This window comes from Hemitrygon akajei, chromosome 25 (genome assembly GCF_048418815.1).
Source record: "Hemitrygon akajei chromosome 25, sHemAka1.3, whole genome shotgun sequence".
NCBI classification, from domain to species: Eukaryota; Metazoa; Chordata; class Chondrichthyes; order Myliobatiformes; family Dasyatidae; genus Hemitrygon; species Hemitrygon akajei.
Window position 1 is genome coordinate 33,814,211 of NC_133148.1, and position 18,709 is coordinate 33,832,919.

The window sequence follows — 18,709 nt, forward strand, 5'->3', positions numbered from 1 at the left end:
TGTTTCGGGCTCAGACCCCAGAACTAGGCGAGGACATGATGTGGCTACAGGACTGGATGAGGCTTGGATTCTTTGAGGCTTTTCCGGGCAGGACAAGGTACTCCTTCTTGGATCACAGGGCCGGGACCCTTTCTAGGACGCAGGGCCAGGATGCTTTCTAGGATGCGGGATCGGGATGACTGCCGAGGTAAACCACTGAGGAAACTGACAGGGATTCAGATGGGGAGGGGAAGAGAACAGTCCTGCCTCAGAATAATGGCAAAGTCAGCCTGACTTACCCCATGGAGGCAAGGACAGGAAGGGAGCACAATCCGGGGTGGCTCAGAGTCTCGGGACGGCCAGCAACCTTGGCTGGCCTTGGAAACGGCCGAATCCATACCCCGATGACTGCCCCGACTAGAGACAACAAGGCTGTTTGAAGCAATGGTCCTCCAACCAGGCCTAGGGATCATGAACAGCTGCTCTAGCCTTCCAGCAGCAAGCTGCTCCAAGGGGATACTGACGAGACAAACCAGCACCCACACTCGATCCCAGGGCCACTTACATTCCCATCCCCAAGACGAGCATCAGGTGCCTGTGATTAAGCCCAACGGAAACAGGGGACAGCCGGAAGACCCGGAATCCGTTGTCCACGGACCGGACTGTGACACCGGGAGCCAGGACTGATGGCCTGAATGGCCTCCTATTTATTTATTTAGCAATACTCCGCAGAGGAGGCCCTTCCTGCCCTTCGAGCCATGCTGTCCCACAACCCCGATTAACCCCAACCTAACCAAAGACCAATTAAGCTAGGTTAATCCACCATGTCTTTGGACTGTGGAAACAGACCGGGGAAAAGCCAAGCACAGGGCGGACGTACAGAGATGCCTCACAGAATGATGCTGGAATTGAACTCGGAACTCCAGAACGCCCCGAGCTGTAATAGTGTCGCGTTAACCCGTACGCTACCGTGACGCTCCCTTCCGCTCGGTAACAACTCCACAGGTTCTGCCAGCACCGCTCTCCCTTCGGAGAGATTAAACAGTCCTTTTGATGGGTGAAGGGATTCACCAGCTGTTGTTGAATGGGCTCTGGGTGATAATGAGTCAGTTTATCGGAGTGGGATTGGTCATCGGGCTGAGTGGTGCCACTGTAACAACCTCTCTCTCAGCAGTGCACGGGACGGAGAGCCGGCGCGGGGGTGGGGGAGAGGATGTGATCGCAAAGACAGGGATGGCATACTGGGCAGTGCGAGAGCAGCAGCGGGTTAGAGGGGGGGGGACTGTGAGAGAAAGAGTGGAGGGAGGGGACTGAATGAGGGCAGATGGGCAGAGAGAGAGGGAGGGGACGGAGACAAGGGGACACAAAGTGAGAATGGGGGACAAAGAGGAGGGTGTGAGGTGGAAAGAGAAAAAGAGTGTGTGTGGAGGAGCGGTTCCAGAATGAGGAAGTGGGGTCAGACAGAAAGGAAAGAGCTGGCTACGCTGTTCTAATTTCAGCTGGCCTCTCGAGACCACGGCTCACGCCCTCGGGCCCAACTCCAGGAAACTGGTTGCAGGCTCTGTGCAGAAGTTCCTTGTGTGTGGCCGCACGCTGAGAAGAAATGAGCTAGTTTGGAGGAGACGTGAATCCGGGGGATTTCACCGTGCACAGCCGCCTTCCCTGGGAGGGATGTCCAAGGTCCAACAATACCTTGGGTCACCTGGCTGAATAGTGGAGACCTCCAATGGGACACCACTGACCTCTGCCTCCTGTGCAGGCGGCTTTCGAACTCCGGTCAGGAAACCCTGACAGCAGAAATACAATGAGAAAGTTCAAAGTAAATTTTATTTTCAAAGTACATACATGTCGCTATATACAAGCCTGAGATTCATTTTCCTGCGGGCATACTCAGCAAATCTATAGAACAATAACTATAACAGGATCAGTGAAAGATCAGCTAGAGTGCAGATGACAACAAACTCTGTGAATGCTAATGTAAATAAACAGCAATAAATAATGAGACACGTACAAATAAGCTGGAGGAACTCAGCAGGTCGTCAGGACTGAAGAAGGGTCTCGGCCCGAAACGTTGACTGTTCATTTCCACGGATGCTGCCCGACCTGCTGAGTCCCTCCAGCTTGTTTGTACGTGTTGATTTGACCACAGCATCTGCAGTGTGCTTTGCGTTTAATAAATAATGAGAACCTGAAATAACAAGATAAAGGGTCCTCAAAGTGAGATCATTGGTTGTGGGAACATCTCAATGGATGGGCAAGTTATACCCTTTCGTTCAAGAGCCTGATGGTTGAGGGGTAGTAACTGTCCTTGAGCCAGGTGGTGTGAGTCCTGAGGCTCTTGTACCTTCTACCTGATGGCAGCAGTGAGGCCTGGGTGGTGAGGATCTTTGATGATGAATGCTGCTTTCCTATAACGGGGTTTCACGTAGATGTGCTCAATGGAGTACTTTACTCATGATGCACTGGGCCAAAGGCATTGGTGTTTCCATACCAGGCCGTGATGCAGCCAGTCAATCCCTTCCCGCTGCCTGAACTGGTAATGGCCTCTCCCCATGTGAACTTGCTGGTGTATTATCAGATGGGACAAATGAATGAGTCTCTTCCCACAATGATCGGTCTGTCCCCTGCTGGAACTCACTGCTGTATCACCAGATGAGGGGATTGAGTGTATCCCTTCCCACAGTTGGTCTCCCCAGGCCAGGAACCTGCTGGCGTGTCTGCAGGCTAGATGAAAGACTGGAACTCTTTCCATGCTCAGATGCTTTTTCCTCGCTACGAGCTCTCTGCTGTCTCATCGGGTCCGATGACGAAGTGAATGCCTCCCACACTTCAAGCAGCTGATCTTCTGATCTCCAGTGAAGATATTCTCAGGGCCTGTCCTTCCTGTTCCTCATCCCAACTTCGTTGCCACAGTGATTGGATAGATTTTTTAATTGTGGTTTTCACCCTTAACACAAGCCTAGACCTTGCAGCCTCAACTGATGTTTTCCGATCTCAAGAAGGATGTCTGGCCTACAATTTGAAATAAGAGCTTTGATGGATGTCAAAACCTACAATGAATCAGAGCACAGAAGTACATAATCAGGGCATTCTTTGTCAGCCCATTCCAAGGCTACAAGGATAGTAACCATCTCAGATGTGAATACTGATACTTTGTCTGATAACCTTTTCTGAATAGTTGCCTGAAAGTTTGAAAGGTAAACAGACACACCTGAATAACCTGTCATTGGAGCATTTCAATCATCTGTATAAATATGCATGAGGCCATAACTCCTTGTCCTTGGCCATTTCTCCTTGGAGCAACAGAGGACGAGAGGTGACCTGATAGAGGTGTATAGGATGCTGAGAGGCATTGATCGCGCAGATAGCTTTTTCCCAGGGATGAAAGGGCTAACGCAAGGTGGCATAGTTTTAAGGTGCTTGGGAGTAGGTACAGAGGGGATGCCAGGGGTAACTGCTTCACACAGAGAGTGGTGGGTGTGTGGAATACACTGCTGGCGATGGCGGTGGAGGTGGATACAATAGGTTATTTTAAGAGCCTCTTAGATAGGTACATGGAGCTTCGAAAAATAGAGGGCCATGTGGTAGGGTAATTCTAGGCAGTTCCTAGAGTAGGTTACATGGTCAGCACAACATTGTGGGCCGAAGGGCCTGTAATGTGCTGTAGATTTCTATATTCTATAATATTTGCCTTGAATATATTGCTGAACCACAGGCAAATGGAAACACCATAGAGGAGTGATAGAAAGAGATACACTGGGACCACAATCCACACTGAACAACCCAAGATTTTGTGCCCGTTCATTTCCCATCCACCCAAAACTGAAAACCTTACGAATGCATTGCTCCCAACGCTCTGCCAGCGTTGCCAATATTGGATGACCAAGTTTATGCCCTCTTCCAATAAACAATTACAAACTGTAACTTGCGTAGATGTAAAGGCACTTCACCCATTCTACCAGTAATACCGGAATCGGGGATTATTTAATACCATCACAACATAATCTCAATGCTTGAGCTTGAATCTTATCTCGGCGCTTCACGATCACTGGTAAGGTTGACCCATAAGCAACACATCCAAAATCAAAGACAGATGTGACTAAAACAATATACATTTTCTTAAGCAACCTCCAACTCGCACCCCAATCCACCCAGCTGAGCACATTAGGGTTTTTACACCTCTCAAGAATTGTCTTCACATGCACCTTCCATGTTAGCCTTGTGCCCATCCATATACCTGGAAACTTCACCACTGACTCTTAAGAGTTGTACCATATAGCTTGAGATCAATTATGGGTGTAATGTTCCTCATAGAAAAACAAGTAACTTGAGGCACTGCAACAGACAATTTACACCTCTACTGACATCCCCATTTCTCCGCTGCCTGGGCTACACTGTCACTCCTGTGATGTGCCATGCTCAATCTCATACTCTTTAGAGAACATTGCTCCCACCCTAACTTCTACCTTCCGGCCACATAAAAAAATCTTGGATTCAGCTGGACGTTCTACCACCTGTTCCCATGTTTTCCATAACATAAGCGTTTTCTACATCAAAGGTGGGTGAGTGAGTGGTCAGAGGGATTAGAAAGTCTCAAGGAACAGCCATGTCATGTGATTAGCACTCTGTGTCTCTGTGGGACATGCCCAGCGTGTGAAGCAGAGAGAAAACTGTGCCAGGCCACAGACTGATGACGGGCAGAGATGCCCCATTCTGATGCAGAAAGTCGGAGAATTTGATGCTGATGGCAATGTGAATCCAAAGGGGAGGCGATTCGATCTTGACGAAGGAGATTGTTAAAGTGGGGCATGTTATGGATCACTTGTTACCCTGGAGGAAAATGCCTGATATCAATTATGTTCCCAGAGAGAATGGGGCAAAACGTGTTCTCATGAGTAGAAAGGTCCTCAGACAGAGGAGGTTGAAGAAAGATGGATTTCTATAGAACAAAAGCAGATGTAGAGATTGTGTTTGCTTTTTTTCTGTGTAGTCCTCCACTGACAGCTCAGCTGAGGCCTGCAACACGCGGCTGAGCTGGCTCCGTGGCTGCGCACTCACTTTTGGAGACACTGCGGTTCATGACCCTTGTGTTGTTTACTCTTTTTTAATGTTTGCACACTGGGTGTTTGACCGTCTCCGTTCTGTGGGTTAATAGGTTGTACGGCGTTTTATTTGTGTTGTGTCTTTTTGAAGACACATCTCAAGGTTGGATACGTTATGTACACATACTTTGATTATAGATGTACTTTGTACGGGATTGATCCAGTACCTTCCTTTGGACCTCAGTGTCAACTATCTACCAGGATTTGGACAACAGCTGGTTCTGAACCCCGGACCTGATCTCAGTGTCCGCCTTGTGTTTCTGCCATAACATCAAGTCAACTCACTTTTTATTGTCATTTCGACCATAACTGCTGGTACAGTACACGGTAAAAACGAGACAGCGTTTTTCAGGACCTTGGTGTTACATGAAACAGTACAAAAAATACTCTGAACTAGTACAACACAGAAAATCCTCCTATTAGAAAGGCCCTGGGCGTTCTTCATAGGGGATTAAACCGGAACTCGGAGTTTTAAATCGTGGATTTGGACAGCTGAAGCCCGGCAGTGTCTGGGAAGGGCCGGGAATGCCCCAGTGTGCCCGGAACTCGCAAGAAGTTGCCCCCTCCACTCCAAACCCCTTTTATCCACTGAGCGCATGCGCGACTTTCTGCCCCCCCCCCCCACACTGCGATTCTAGGCGCATGCGCACCCGGTCTGCTGGCGAATTCGGAAGCAGGAACGTTTCGGATTAACGAAGGCTGGCAATCGATGGCGACACTCACACAAAGTGCTGGGGGGGAAATGCCTGGCCTGCTGAGTTCCTCCGGCATTTTGCGTGTGTGTGTGTCGCTTGGCTTTCCAGCATCTGCAGAGTCTCTGACCGTGTCTGCCACTGGCTCAAAGACCCGTCAGGTCGAGAGCAAAGCGGTCAATGTAACATGACATCTCCCAAAAACAATGTACTCAGTATCTCTGTGTCAAAAGTCAAAGTCCAACAGGCTCACAGAAACAAAAAAAAAACCCACAGGAGATTCTGCAGATGCTGGAAACCCAGAGCGACACACACAAACTGCCGGAGAAATCCAGCAGGTCAGACTGCTGACATTAAGTGCCGAGACTCTGCACCATCATGCCTGACCTACTGGAGTTCCTCCAGCATTTTGCACTTGTAAAACATTTTTATTCAGCCAATCAGCTTCCAAATGCGGCTGGTCCAAACCAGAGAAAATCTGCAGATGCTGGGAATCAGCAACGCGCGCACAAAATGCCGGAGGAACTCACCAGGTCAGGCAGCATCTATGGAAATGAATAAACAGTTAATGTTTCGGGCCGCGACCTCAGGAAATGTTATCAATCGGCCTTTCGTTGCCACATACTCCTGGTCTGATCTGGAAGCCCAAGCCTGCCCTGTGCTGGGCCCTCCTCGTTTTCCGCTGTCGGACTCCAGAGAGCAGCGGCGTGTTGCAACAACCCACGATATTCTCCACTCGTCCGGAGCCCCGAGAAACGCAGAATATTTGAGGCAAAATCAGAATCAGGTTTAATATCACTGGCATGTGTGGTGAAATCTGTTAACTTTTGGGGTAGCATTACAATACAAAACATATTTAAAAAAACAGTAAATAATTTACGGTAAGTATATTTACCTATATTAAATGGTTAAATTAAAAATAGTGCAAAAACAGAAATAATAAAAGAGAGGCAGTGTTCAGGGGTTCAATGTCCATTTAGGAATCGGATGGCACAGGGAAGAAGCTGTTCCTGAATCGCGGAGTGTGTGCCTTCAGGGTTCAGTACCTCCTACCTGACGGTAACAGTTTGGAGGCCACGTCCTGGGTGATGGTGGGGTCCTTAATTAATGGGGGCCGCCTTTATGAGGCACATTTCCTTGAAGTCCAGAGTCCTTTTCTGTCGTCTGGAATTGTCAGAGATAATCTTGGATTATCAGACCCCACTTGGAGTGAGGTCCAAACTCAGTTCTGGTCACCTCACTACAGGAAGGACGTGGAAGCCATAGAAAGGGTGCAGAGGAGATTTACAAAGATGTTGCCTGGATTGGGGAGCATGCCTTATGAGAATAGGTTGAGTGAACTTGGCCTTTTCTCCTTGGAGCGATGGAGGATGAGAGGTGACCTGTTAGAGGTGTATAAGATGATGAGAGGCATCAATCGTGTGGATAGTCAGAGGCTTTTTCCCAGGGCTGAAATGGTTGCCACAAGAGGACACAGATTTAAGGTGCTGGGGAGTAGGTACAGAGGAGATGTCAGGGGTAAGTTTTTTACTCAGAGAGTGGTGAGTGTGTGGAATGGGCTGCCGGCAACGGTGGTGGAGGCGGATACGATAGGGTCTTTTAAGAGACTTTTAGATAGGTACATGGAGCTTAGTAAAATAGAGAGCTATGGGTAAGCCTAGTAATTTCTAAGGTAGGGACATGTTCAGCATAACTCTGTGGGCCAAAGGGCCTGTACTGTGCTGTAGGTTTTCTATGTTTCTATAAAATTCAAGGTAACCACTTCACCCCAGAGTGGTGATCCAGTGGAACCTGCCATCGTGGGAAGAGTGAGAGGCGAACAGCAGGGATGGATTTAAAAGGACTGACGTGGAAGAGAAAAATGGGCAGGGACCAGATGGGCTGAGTGGCCTCCCTACTGTATATTGGACCTGTGGCAGAAGCAGTAAGCAGCTGAAACACAGGGTATGAAACAGAAATTTATTTGTCACAGGTCCACGTTATTAAACGTCAGTCTCGTTTAAGGCCGGCATTCGCAGAACCCTCAAGGACCAGGGTCCAGTCCCGAGCGCGACGAGCAGCCACAATAACCGCAAAACCTGACATCAACAACCCCTTGGGGATCTGCGACTGGATTCAGTCATCATGATGGTTAGGTATTTAATAGACAGCTATTTGAACATCCTCCCTCATGTGAAGTTGCTGGCATTTCAGCAGATGGGACAGTTACAGTGTGACTGAAGCCAGTGGAGAGATACTGAAGCTAGTGGATACAGAAGTGCTTTATTCAACAAAATGAGACCCTCTGGGAGGAAGAGGGCTGTTTGACCAGATATTACACGACATTTTATATGCTAAAGATCAAAGATGGCAGAACAATTCTGTAGTTACGATGTATGTACAATGCTTCCTGTAAATTACAGACAGTTTTCAATCGCCTTCGTCTTCGCACCCACACTCCAGACACCCAAAATGAATGTTAATCAGCATTGCCTGGTTTGCAGTCAACTCCAGGAAAACTACTGTTCAGGGCTTTAATCTACAATCCATGTTCAGGTCTGGAGAATAGCTGCTGTTGAACTTAATGTCTGTTATATATCCTAACTCCAGAATACGCCCTAACAGTGACAATCGAATAAATCTCTTTGCTCACACAGTGGCCCCTCAATGCGATTGCGCTTATGCTTTCTGAGGTGGGATAACTGAGGGAATACCTTCCCAAATCCCGAGCAGGTGAACGGCCTCTCCCCTCTGTGAACTCGCTGGTGCCTCAGCAGTTGTGATTATCGAATGCAACCCTTTCCGTGCTCAGAACAAGTGGCACGACCACTCTCCAGTGTGAACTCTGTGGCCTGTCCCGAGGCCAGACAACTTAATGAATCGCTTCCGACAGTCAGAACGGGTGAACGGTCCCCGATGCGTCTTCAGGTCCGATGACTGAGTATACCCCCCCACCGCCCCCACACATAGAGCAGCCGAATGCCCTCTTCCAGTGTGAACTTGGTGTGTCCACAGGTGAACTGAGTGAGTGAACCCCTCCCCGCACATCGAGCAGACAACCAGTCTCACTGCACTGTGGACTCACTGGTGTGTCTGCAGGTGAGATGTGTCAAATCAGAGGTCATTTATAAACAGTGATTTTTATTGTCAACTAGTATATGGACTGTAATTTCTTGGGGTCACCTACTGCACATGTTTACCTTTATGTCTAATTGTTTTTGGACCAGCTCTGGGTTTTCACTTTGTGTCTCATGTGGGATGATGGGGATTGTTAAGCTTTCTTTGTATTTATCACTTTTATTCAATTTGGGGCAATTTAATGAGCATGCTCCATGCTGTGTCTCTGTGTTGGGTCTTTTTGCTCCCTTGTCTGGTGAAACTCGGACAGAGTCCTTCTGTGTGTTGTCAGTGATTTGGGTTCCTCACGATTCTGTGTTTGTCTGACCTCTTGTTAGTTTTCCTAGTTAAATTTTGTAAGAGATCTTGAGTTTTGTTTTAACAGCCAAAGCCTCCCTGATTCCTGCACTTGAGAGGCTAGTGACCCTCACAAGACGACACAGTAAATTGTTTCCCACTGTCTGAGCAGCTGAACTCCCTGACTGACCTCGCCGGTCTATCTTGCCCGCGTGGACCTCTTTGCTCACACGGGAGAGGGGTGTGGCCGCTCAGTGTGAATGCGCTTGTGCTTTCCCAGGTGGGACAACTGCGTGAATCCCTTCCCACATACGGGGCAGGTGAACGGCCTCTCCCCGGTGTGAACCCGCTGGTGCCTGAGCAGCTGAGACGACAGGATGAACCCCTTCCCACAGACGGAGCAGATAAACGGCCTCTCTCCCGTGTGGATCCGCTGGTGCGCCTGCAGGTGGGACGACTGCGTGAACGCCTTCCCGCAGTCCGGGCAGGTGAATGGCTTCTCCCCGGAGTGAACCCTCTGGTGCCTCACCACGTGGGAGGAGTGGGTGAATCCCTTCCCGCACACCGGACAGGTGAACGGCCTCTCCCCGGTGTGAACCCGCTGGTGCGCCTGCAGGTGGGACTGCTCGGTGAACCCCTTCCCGCAGTCCAAGCAGGTGAACGGCCGCTCCCCGGTGTGAACCGTCTGGTGGGCCAGCAGGTGGGAGGACCGAGTGAATCCTTTCCCGCAGTCGGAGCAACTGAATGGCCTCTCCCCAGAGTGGATCAGCTGGTGCCTCCTCAGATAGCAGGTATGAGAGAATCCCTTCCCACATTCAGAGCAGGTGAACAGGCTCTCCCCAGAGTGAGCTCTCTGATGCTTCAGCAGTTCAGATGACTGAGTGAATCCCTTTCCGCAGTCGGGGCAGACGAACGGTCTCTCCCCTCTGTGAATCCGCTGGTGCGTCTGCAGGGACGATGACTGAGTGAACGCCTTCCCACAGTCCGGACAGCTGAACGGCCTCTCCCCGGAGTGAACCACCTGGTGTCTCATCACGTGCGAGGAGTGGGTGAACCCCTTCCCGCACACCGAACAGGTGAACGGCCTCTCCCCGGTGTGAACCCGCTGGTGCGCCTGCAGGTGGGACTGCTCGGTGAACCCCTTCCCGCAGTCCGAGCAGGTGAACGGCCGCTCCCCGGTGTGAACCGTCTGGTGGGCCAGCAGGTGGGAGGACCGAGTGAATCCCTTCCCGCAGTCGGAGCAGGTGAACGGCCTGGCAGTGGAGTGAGCTTGCTGGAGACTCATCCCGTGGGACGAACTGGCGGGTCCCAGCCCCCACACGTTGACAGATGAACGGTACCCCCCCCTCCACCTCTCACACGCGAACTCGCTGGCGTCAGTAGGATGTAGGAGTGAGTGGATCTCTTCAGACCCAGAGCCTCTCACCACGGTGAATTCTTTGGTTAGTATCTTCAGCTAGGATGAATCGTGCCCCGCCCCAACAGTCAGAACATCTGAACAGTCCCTACGTCGCCCAGACTTACTGATTATCCTCAGGCTGGGATGACTGAGTATATTCCCTCAAACAACCTCATGTGCTTGAGGTTGGGCTGAGTGAGTGAATCTCCTACCACACTGAAAGCAGGTGAGTGTTCTTTATGTTGTGAAGAGTCGCTGATTTCCGCTCTCCCTGCTATCAATCCTCCGACGACTCAGCGAGTGAGACCTGATGTAGTGAATCCCTCGCACACTCAATGCAGTCGAAGACCTGGTCTCCGGTGAACAGATGCACCCCAGCTCCAGTGGGCTCCGCACGAGGCCTCAGACGCAAAGCACGTTTCCAGCTGGGACGAGATGCGTCGCCTTCTCCAAGGATCGGCGCCAGAAATATCGGTGTTACGAAGGGAATAACTGGTCGCTCCTTCATAACACAAACTCCAGGCAGGTTCACCCAACTCTCTGTCCTTAAGCATCCTCCATAATCAGAGACTGACGGAACTCAAGTGCTGGTACACTGGCCGATACGGTGGATCTGACGTGTTGGTGTGGTCAAGCTTTGCATCTACAAATCCTTTGCCTTTTCTACCCTGTAAAAAGATTAACAGGACAAAAAAAAATCAATTTCTTAAGGACAGCATTAAAGACAAGTTTAGTCCTGACAGTGAATCTTACTTAAAACACCGTTATATCCAGGCTCAACCCAAGTCGGAGGCATGACTCCTCATCTTTAACGGAGCACAGTTCAGACAAACAGGCGCGACACCAAATTCTCTCTATCTTTCTGCCTGCAGCGGAATGGGTCACTTCTGCCCGTCATCAATCTGCGGCTTGGCTCAGTTTGACTCTCCCCATTCGTACAACTTCACGTTCTGGGCACGTCCCACCAGCAATACACAGAGCACATCGGACTACATCCAGGAGACAGTCTAACTACCCTGACCAATCACCAGATGCTTGCCAGTAGTAAATTCACTGACCGCAATGTGAATACAAAGGGGAGGAGACTCGATTTTAGTGATGCAGATTGTTAAAGTGTGGCATTTTTGCAATGTAAAATCTTACTGGTCACTTGTTACCCCAGGAAAAGATATCTGTAATAATAATAATTACTTTATTGATCCCGAGTGGGAAATTCTTTCGTTACAGCAGCAAGATTTATAAACACATACTTAAGTGTGCAGACTTAACTAATGATAAAGTACAGAATAATAATATGCACGATAAAAATTTACCAATGTGCAATAATGTTCAATAACATATGAAATAATAAAACAGAGACTATTTACTATGACATGCGTTCTCCCGTCACTCAGAGATGAACTGTTGTATACGCTTATTGCATTTGGTAGGAAAGATTTTCTGTAACAATCCTTGTGACAGTGGGGCTGAATGAGTCTGTCTGAAAGAGTGCTCCACTGCTTAATACCCAGAGCCTGGACTGACACCTTGCCCTATTGTCCTGTTTATTATTTATTGTAATGCCTGCACTGTTTTTGTGCACTTTATGCAGTCCTGTGTAGGTCTGTAGTCTAGTGTAGCTTTCTCTGTGTTGTTGTGTTTTTTTACGTAGTTCAGTCTAGTTTTTGTACTGTGTCATGTAACACCATGGTCCTGAAAAACATCTCATTTTTACTGTGTACTGTACCAGCAGTTATGGTCAAAATGACAATAAAAGTGACCTGACTTGACTTGACTTGCCTATTCAGTAGGTCATGGATAGGGGATGTGTCAGATTGTCCATAATGGATAATAGTTTGTTTAGTGACCTCTTCTCCACCGCTAACTCAGAAGAGTCCAGGTTGTAGCCAAGGACGGATCCAGCCTTTTTAGACAATAGACAATAGGTGCAGGAGTCGGCCATTCGGCCCCTCTAGCCAGCACCGCCATTCACTGTGATCATGGCTGATCATACACAATCAGTACCCCGTTCCTGCCCTCTCCCCATATCCCTTGACCCCGCTATCTATAAGAGCTCTATCTAACTCTCCCTTGAATGCATCCAGAGACTTGGCCTCCACTGCCTTCTGGGGCAGAGCATTCCACATATCCACCACTCTCTGGGTGAAAAAGTTTTTCCGCATCTCTGTTCTAAATGGCCTACCCCTTATTCTTAAACTGTGGCCTCTAGTTCAGGACTCACCCATCAGCAGGAACATGCTTCCTGCCTCCAGCGTGTCCAATCCCTTAATAATCTTATATGTTTCAATCAGATCCCCTCTCATCCTTCTAAATTCCAGTGTATACAAGCCCAGTCGCTCCAATCTTTCAACATATGACAGTCCCGCCATTCCGGGAATTAACCTTGTGAACCTACGCTGCACTCCCTCAATAGCAAGAATGTCCTTCCTCAAATTTGGAGACCAAAACTGAACACAATACTCCAGGTGTGCTCTCACCAGGGCCTTGTACAGCTGCAGAAGGACCTCTTTACTCCTATACTCAATTCCTCTTGTTATAAAAGCCAGCATGCCATTAGCTTTCTTCACTGCCTGCTGTACCTGCATGCTTGCTTTCATTACAAGAACACCTAGATCTCGTTGTAATTCCCCTTTTCCTAACTTGACTCCATTTAGATAGTAATCTGCCTTCCTGTTCTTGCCACCAAAGTGGATAACCTCACATTTATCCACATTAAACTGCATCTGCCATACATTTGCCCACTCACCCAACCTGTCCAAGTCACCCTGCATTCTCATAATATCCTCCTGACATTTCACATTGCCACCCAGCTTTGTGTCATCGGCAAATTTGCTAATGTTACTTTTAATCCCTTCATCTAAATCATTAATATATATTGTAAACAGCTGCGGTCCCAGCACTGAACCTTGCGGTACCCCACTGGTCACAGCCTGCCATTCCGAAAGGGACCCGTTAATCGCTACTCTTTGTTTTCTGTCAACCAGCCAATTTTCAATCCATGTCAGTACTCTGCCCCCAATACCATGTGCCTTAATTTTGCCCACTAATCTCCTATGTGAGACTTTATCAAAAGCTTTCTGGAAGTCCAGGTACACTACATCCACTGGCTCTCCCTTGTCCATTTCCATAGTTACATCCTCAAAAAACTCCAGAAGATTAGTCAAGCATGATTTTCCCTTCATAAATCCATGCTGACTTGGACTGATCCTTCTACTGCTATCCAAATGTGTCGTAATTTCATCTTTTATAATTGACTCCAGCATCTTTCCCACCACTGACGTCAGGCTAACCGGTCTATAATTCCCTGTTTTCTCTCTCCCTCCTTTCTTGAAAAGTGGGACAACATTAGCCACCCTCCAATCAGCAGGAACTGTTCCTGAATCTACAGAACATTGGAAAATGATTACCAATGCATCCACGATTTCTAGAGCCACCTCTTTAAGTACCCTGGGATGCAGACCATCAGGTCCCGGGGACTTATCAGCCTTCAGGCTCAACAGTCTATCCAACACCGTTTCTTGCCTAATATAAACTTCCTTCAGTTCATCCTTTACCCTAGTTCCTTTGGCCACTATTACATCTGGGAGATTGTTTGTGTCTTCCCTAGTGAAGACAGATCCAAAGTACCTGTTCAACTCGTCTGCCATTTCCTTGTTCCCCATAATAAATTCACCCGTTTCTGTCTTTGATGGCCCAATTTTGGTCTTAACTATTTTTTTGCTATTCACATACCTAAAGAAGCTTTTACTATCCCCCTTTATATTCTTGGCTAGTTTACCTTTGTACCTCATTTTTTCTTGGCGTATTGCCTTTTTTGTTATCTTCTGTTGCTCTTTAAAAGCTTCCCAGTCCTCCGGTTTCCCGCTCATCTTTGCTATGTTATACTTCTTCTCTTTTATTTTTATACTGCCCTTTACTTCCCTTGTCAGCCACGGCCGCCCCCTACTCCCCTTAGGATCTTTCTTCCTCTTTGGAATGAACTGATCCTGCACCTTCTGCATTATTCCCAGAAATACCTGCCATTGTTGCTCCACTGTCTTCCCTGCCAGGGTTTTGTTCCATTGAACTTTGGCCAGCTCCTCCCTCATAGCTCCATAGTTCCCTTTGTTCAACTGTAATACTGACACATCCGATTTTCCCTTCTCCTTCTCAAATTGTAGGTTAAAACATATCATATTATGGTCACTATCTCCTAATGGTTCCTTTACTTCCAGGTCCCTGATCAAATCCGGTTCATTGCACAACACTAAATCTAGAATTGCCTTCTCCCTGGTAGGCTCCAGTAAAAACTGTTCTAAGAATCCATCTCGGAGACACTCCACAAACTCCCTTTCTTGGGGTCCAGTACCATTCTGATTCTCCCAGTTTACCTGCATGTTGAAATCCCCCATGACAACTGTATCATTACCTTTGCGACATGCCAATTTTAACTCTTCGTTCAGCTTACACCCTACATCCAGACTGCTGTTTGGGGGCCTGTAGATAACTCCCATTAGGGTCTTTCTACCCTTAGAATTTCTCAGTTCTATCCATACTGACTCTACATCCCCTGATTCTATGTCCCCCCTCGCAAGGGACTGAATATCATTCCTCACCAACAGAACCACCCCACCCCCTCTGCCAGTTAGTTTGTCCTTTCGATAAGACGTATATCCTTGAATATTCATTTCCCAGGCCCTGTCCGCTTGAAGCCATGTCTCTGTTATTCCCACAACATCGTACTTGCCAATTTCCAACTGAGCCTCAAGCTCACCTACTTTATTCCTTATACTTTGTGCATTCATATATAATACTTTTAATTCGTTACTCCCCTCTCCTTTTCAATTCCTATTTCACTTGGCCATACTGTATGATCTCTTCTTGAGCTTCCCACTCCATTGATTCTTTTTGATGAGTTTATTTGGACCTTTTGTATCTCCAGCACCGATGCTGCCCCCCCCCCCAACATGAAGTCACAAAAATGACTGCCCTCGCTACAACAGACTGGTAAAAGATCTCCAACATCCTGCTGCACACATTGAAATATCTCAGCTTCCTTAGAAAACAGAGTCTGCTCACACCCTTCTTGTAAACAGCCTTGCTGTGGTTTTCAAGTCTGGTTTGTTAAAAGATTTTTTTGTAGAGAAAGAAATACAGCACATCCACAAAAATGTGTGTGGGGGGGGGGGGTGATCTGACAGAGGACGACCACGGCGCCCGGGTCTCTGACACTGAGCCTGGTTCCCTGGTGCAGAGGGACAGAAGCAGATGAGGAATGTGGTAGTCACAGGGGATTCCATAGTGATGGAGATACCTACATGGGGTGTTGCCTCCCAGGTGCCAGGGTACGGGACGTCTCGGATTGGGTGCAGAGTATTCTGAAGGGAGAGGGTAAACAGCCTGAAGTCTCGGTAAACGTTGGTACCAATGACATGGGTAGAAAAAGGGAGGAGGTCCTGAAGAGAGAATTCAGGGAGTTGGGTAGGAAGCTGAAAAACAGGACCTCCAGGGCAGTAATCTCAGGATTGCTGCCTGTGCCACGTGCTAACGAGCGCAGGAATAGCATGATCAGGCGTATTAATGTGTGGCTGAGAGACTGGTGTACAGGATCCTGGATCACTGGGGCCTCTTCTGGGGGAGGACAGATTACACCTGAACCCAAAGGGGTACAATATCCCAGCAGGCAGGTTTAACAGAGCTGTTAGGGAGGGTTTATACTAATTTGACAGGGGATGGGAACCAGTGATAGGGCTGAGGAAGGGGAAAACAGAAATAAATTAAAGGTAGCATGCAAATTATAGAAAGAACAGGCAGGAGATGAGGCATAATCACAACCAGTGGGATGATTTACAGGGCAATAGAGGCAAGGTGCAGTTAAAACAGAAAGCAACACTGGACTGAAAGTGTTATATTTGAATGCACACAGCATAAAAAATAAAATGGACGATTTTGAAATTCAGCTATAGATCAGCAAGCACGACGTTGTGGCCATCGCTGAAACTTGACTAAAGGATGGCTGCCACTGGGAGCTGAGCATCCAAGGATATACAGTGTATTGGAAAGATAGGTTAGTAGGTAGAGGGGGTGGTGTGGCCCTGTGTATAAGAAATAATATTAAAGCTTTATTAAAGGATGACATAGGATCGGAAGGTGCAGAGTCTGTATGGGCTGAGTTAAGAAATGGCAAGGGTAAAAGGACCCTAAATGGCAGTTGTATACAGGCCTCCAAACAACAGCCGGGATGTGGATTTCAAATTACAGCAGGAGATAGAAAAGGCATGTCAGAAGGACAATGTCATGATCATCATTTGGGGATTTTAACATGAAAGTGATTAGGAAAACCAGGCCAATACTGGACCTCAAGAGAGAGAATTTGTAAGAATGTCTGAGGGATGGCTTTTTAGAACAGCTCGTTGTTGAGCCCACTAGGGGATCGGCTGTGCTGTATTGGGTGTTGTACAATGATCTGGAGGTGATAAGAGAGCTTAAGGTTAAGGAACCGTTAGGGAACGGTGATCATAACACGATCAAGTTCACTTTGAAGTTTGAGAAGGAGAAACTAAATGCCAATGGAATAAAGGAAATTAGAATGGCATGAGAGGGGAACTGGCCAAGGTTGACCGGAAAGGGACACTAGCAGGAAGGACAGCAGAGCAGCAATGGCTGGAATTTCTGCGAAAAATGAGGGAAGTGCAAGCCAGATATATGGAATACAAGAAGAAATTTTTGAATGGAAGAAGGACTGACAAGTGAAGTCAGAGACAAAGTAAAAGCAAAAGAGAGGGCATACAAGGAAGCCAAAGTTAGTGGGAAGATAGAGGATTGGGAAGCTTTTAAAAACTTACAGAAAGAAACTAAGGTCAGGAAGGAAACAATGAATTATGAGAGGAAGCTGGAAACTAATATCAAAGAAGATACTAAAAGCTTTTTTAAGTATATAAAGGGTAAAAGAAAGTTGATGGTAGATATAGGACCAATAGAAAATGATGCTGGGGATATTGTAATGATAGATGCAGAGATGGCAGAGCAAATGAATGCGTATTTTGAAAGTCTTCACAGTGGAAGGCATCTGCAGTACACTGGACACGCAAGAGTGTTAGGGAAGTGAAGTACATGCAGTGAAAATTACGACTGAGTTAACTACCAAGATTTGGTAATCAGCTAGTTCTGATCACCAAACCCGATCTCAGTGCAGTGTTCAGCTTGTGATTCAGTTGGTGGAAAATTGCTAACCCATTTGCCCAAAGGAGCCTTCAAAGTTCTTCAGCAACACACACACACACACACACACAAACTGCTGGTGGAGCTCAGAAGGTCAGGCAGCATCTACCGAAACGCACAAATGAGCGAGACTCTTGGCTGGCACCGTTCATCAGGACTGGAAAAGGGGGGAAGAAGCCAGGATAAGAAAGTTGGGCGAGGGGGAAGGAGGACAAGCTCGAAGGAGATAGGTGAAGCCAGGCGGGTGGGAGAGGAGGAATGAAGTAAGAAACTGGGAGGTGATAGGTGGTGAGGGTACAAGGCCGGAGAAGAAGGAGTCTGATAGGAGAGGAGAGTGGAGCGTGGACGAAAAGGAAGGAGGTGGAACATCAGGAGAGGTGCCCCTTCATTGGTGAGAACTCTACAGACGTACCATGGAGATAATTCTAACTGGTTGCATCACCTTCTGGCGCGGAGGGGCCACTGCACAGGATCGGAAAAAGCCGCAGAGTTGCAAACTCAGCCAGCTCCATCGTGGGCACCAGCCTCCCCAACATTGAGGGCACCTTCAAAAGGCGATGCCTCAAAAAGGCCGCATCCACCCCTAAAGACACCCAATCACCCAGGACCTGCCCTCTTCTCACTGCTACCATTGAGGGGGAGGTACAGGAGCCTGGAGACACACTCTCAAAGTTTTAGGAACAGCTCCTTTACCACCATCAGATTTCTGAATGGACAATGAATCCTTGTACACTACCTCAGGTTGAATTTTCCTTTTTTTTTTGCTCTCTTTTCAAATCTTTTTTTAAATTATTATTATCCAGAATACAAGGGTACATCAAAGTAGGTAACACTTACAATGTCTCAAAAGAAAGAAAAAAAAACAATATTAAGGTTTGAAAAATATGGTGACACAAAAAAAAAGGAAAAAACCCTACTAAAGCAAGAAAAAGGTGTGGGGAAAA

The 18,709-nt window shown here is 47.7% G+C and overlaps 1 protein-coding gene across 1 annotated transcript in view; it reads right to left on the reverse strand.

Annotated features, from left to right (window-relative positions):
* Positions 1-18,709, reverse strand: part of LOC140716516 (uncharacterized) — a 49,335-nt gene that overhangs the window by 26,725 nt on the left and 3,901 nt on the right. The window contains exon 2 of the mRNA XM_073029315.1: positions 9,550-11,233. Coding sequence (XP_072885416.1) covers positions 9,550-10,451 — 902 coding nt within the window. The 5' untranslated portion in view covers positions 10,452-11,233. The remainder of the gene's footprint in view (positions 1-9,549; positions 11,234-18,709) is intronic.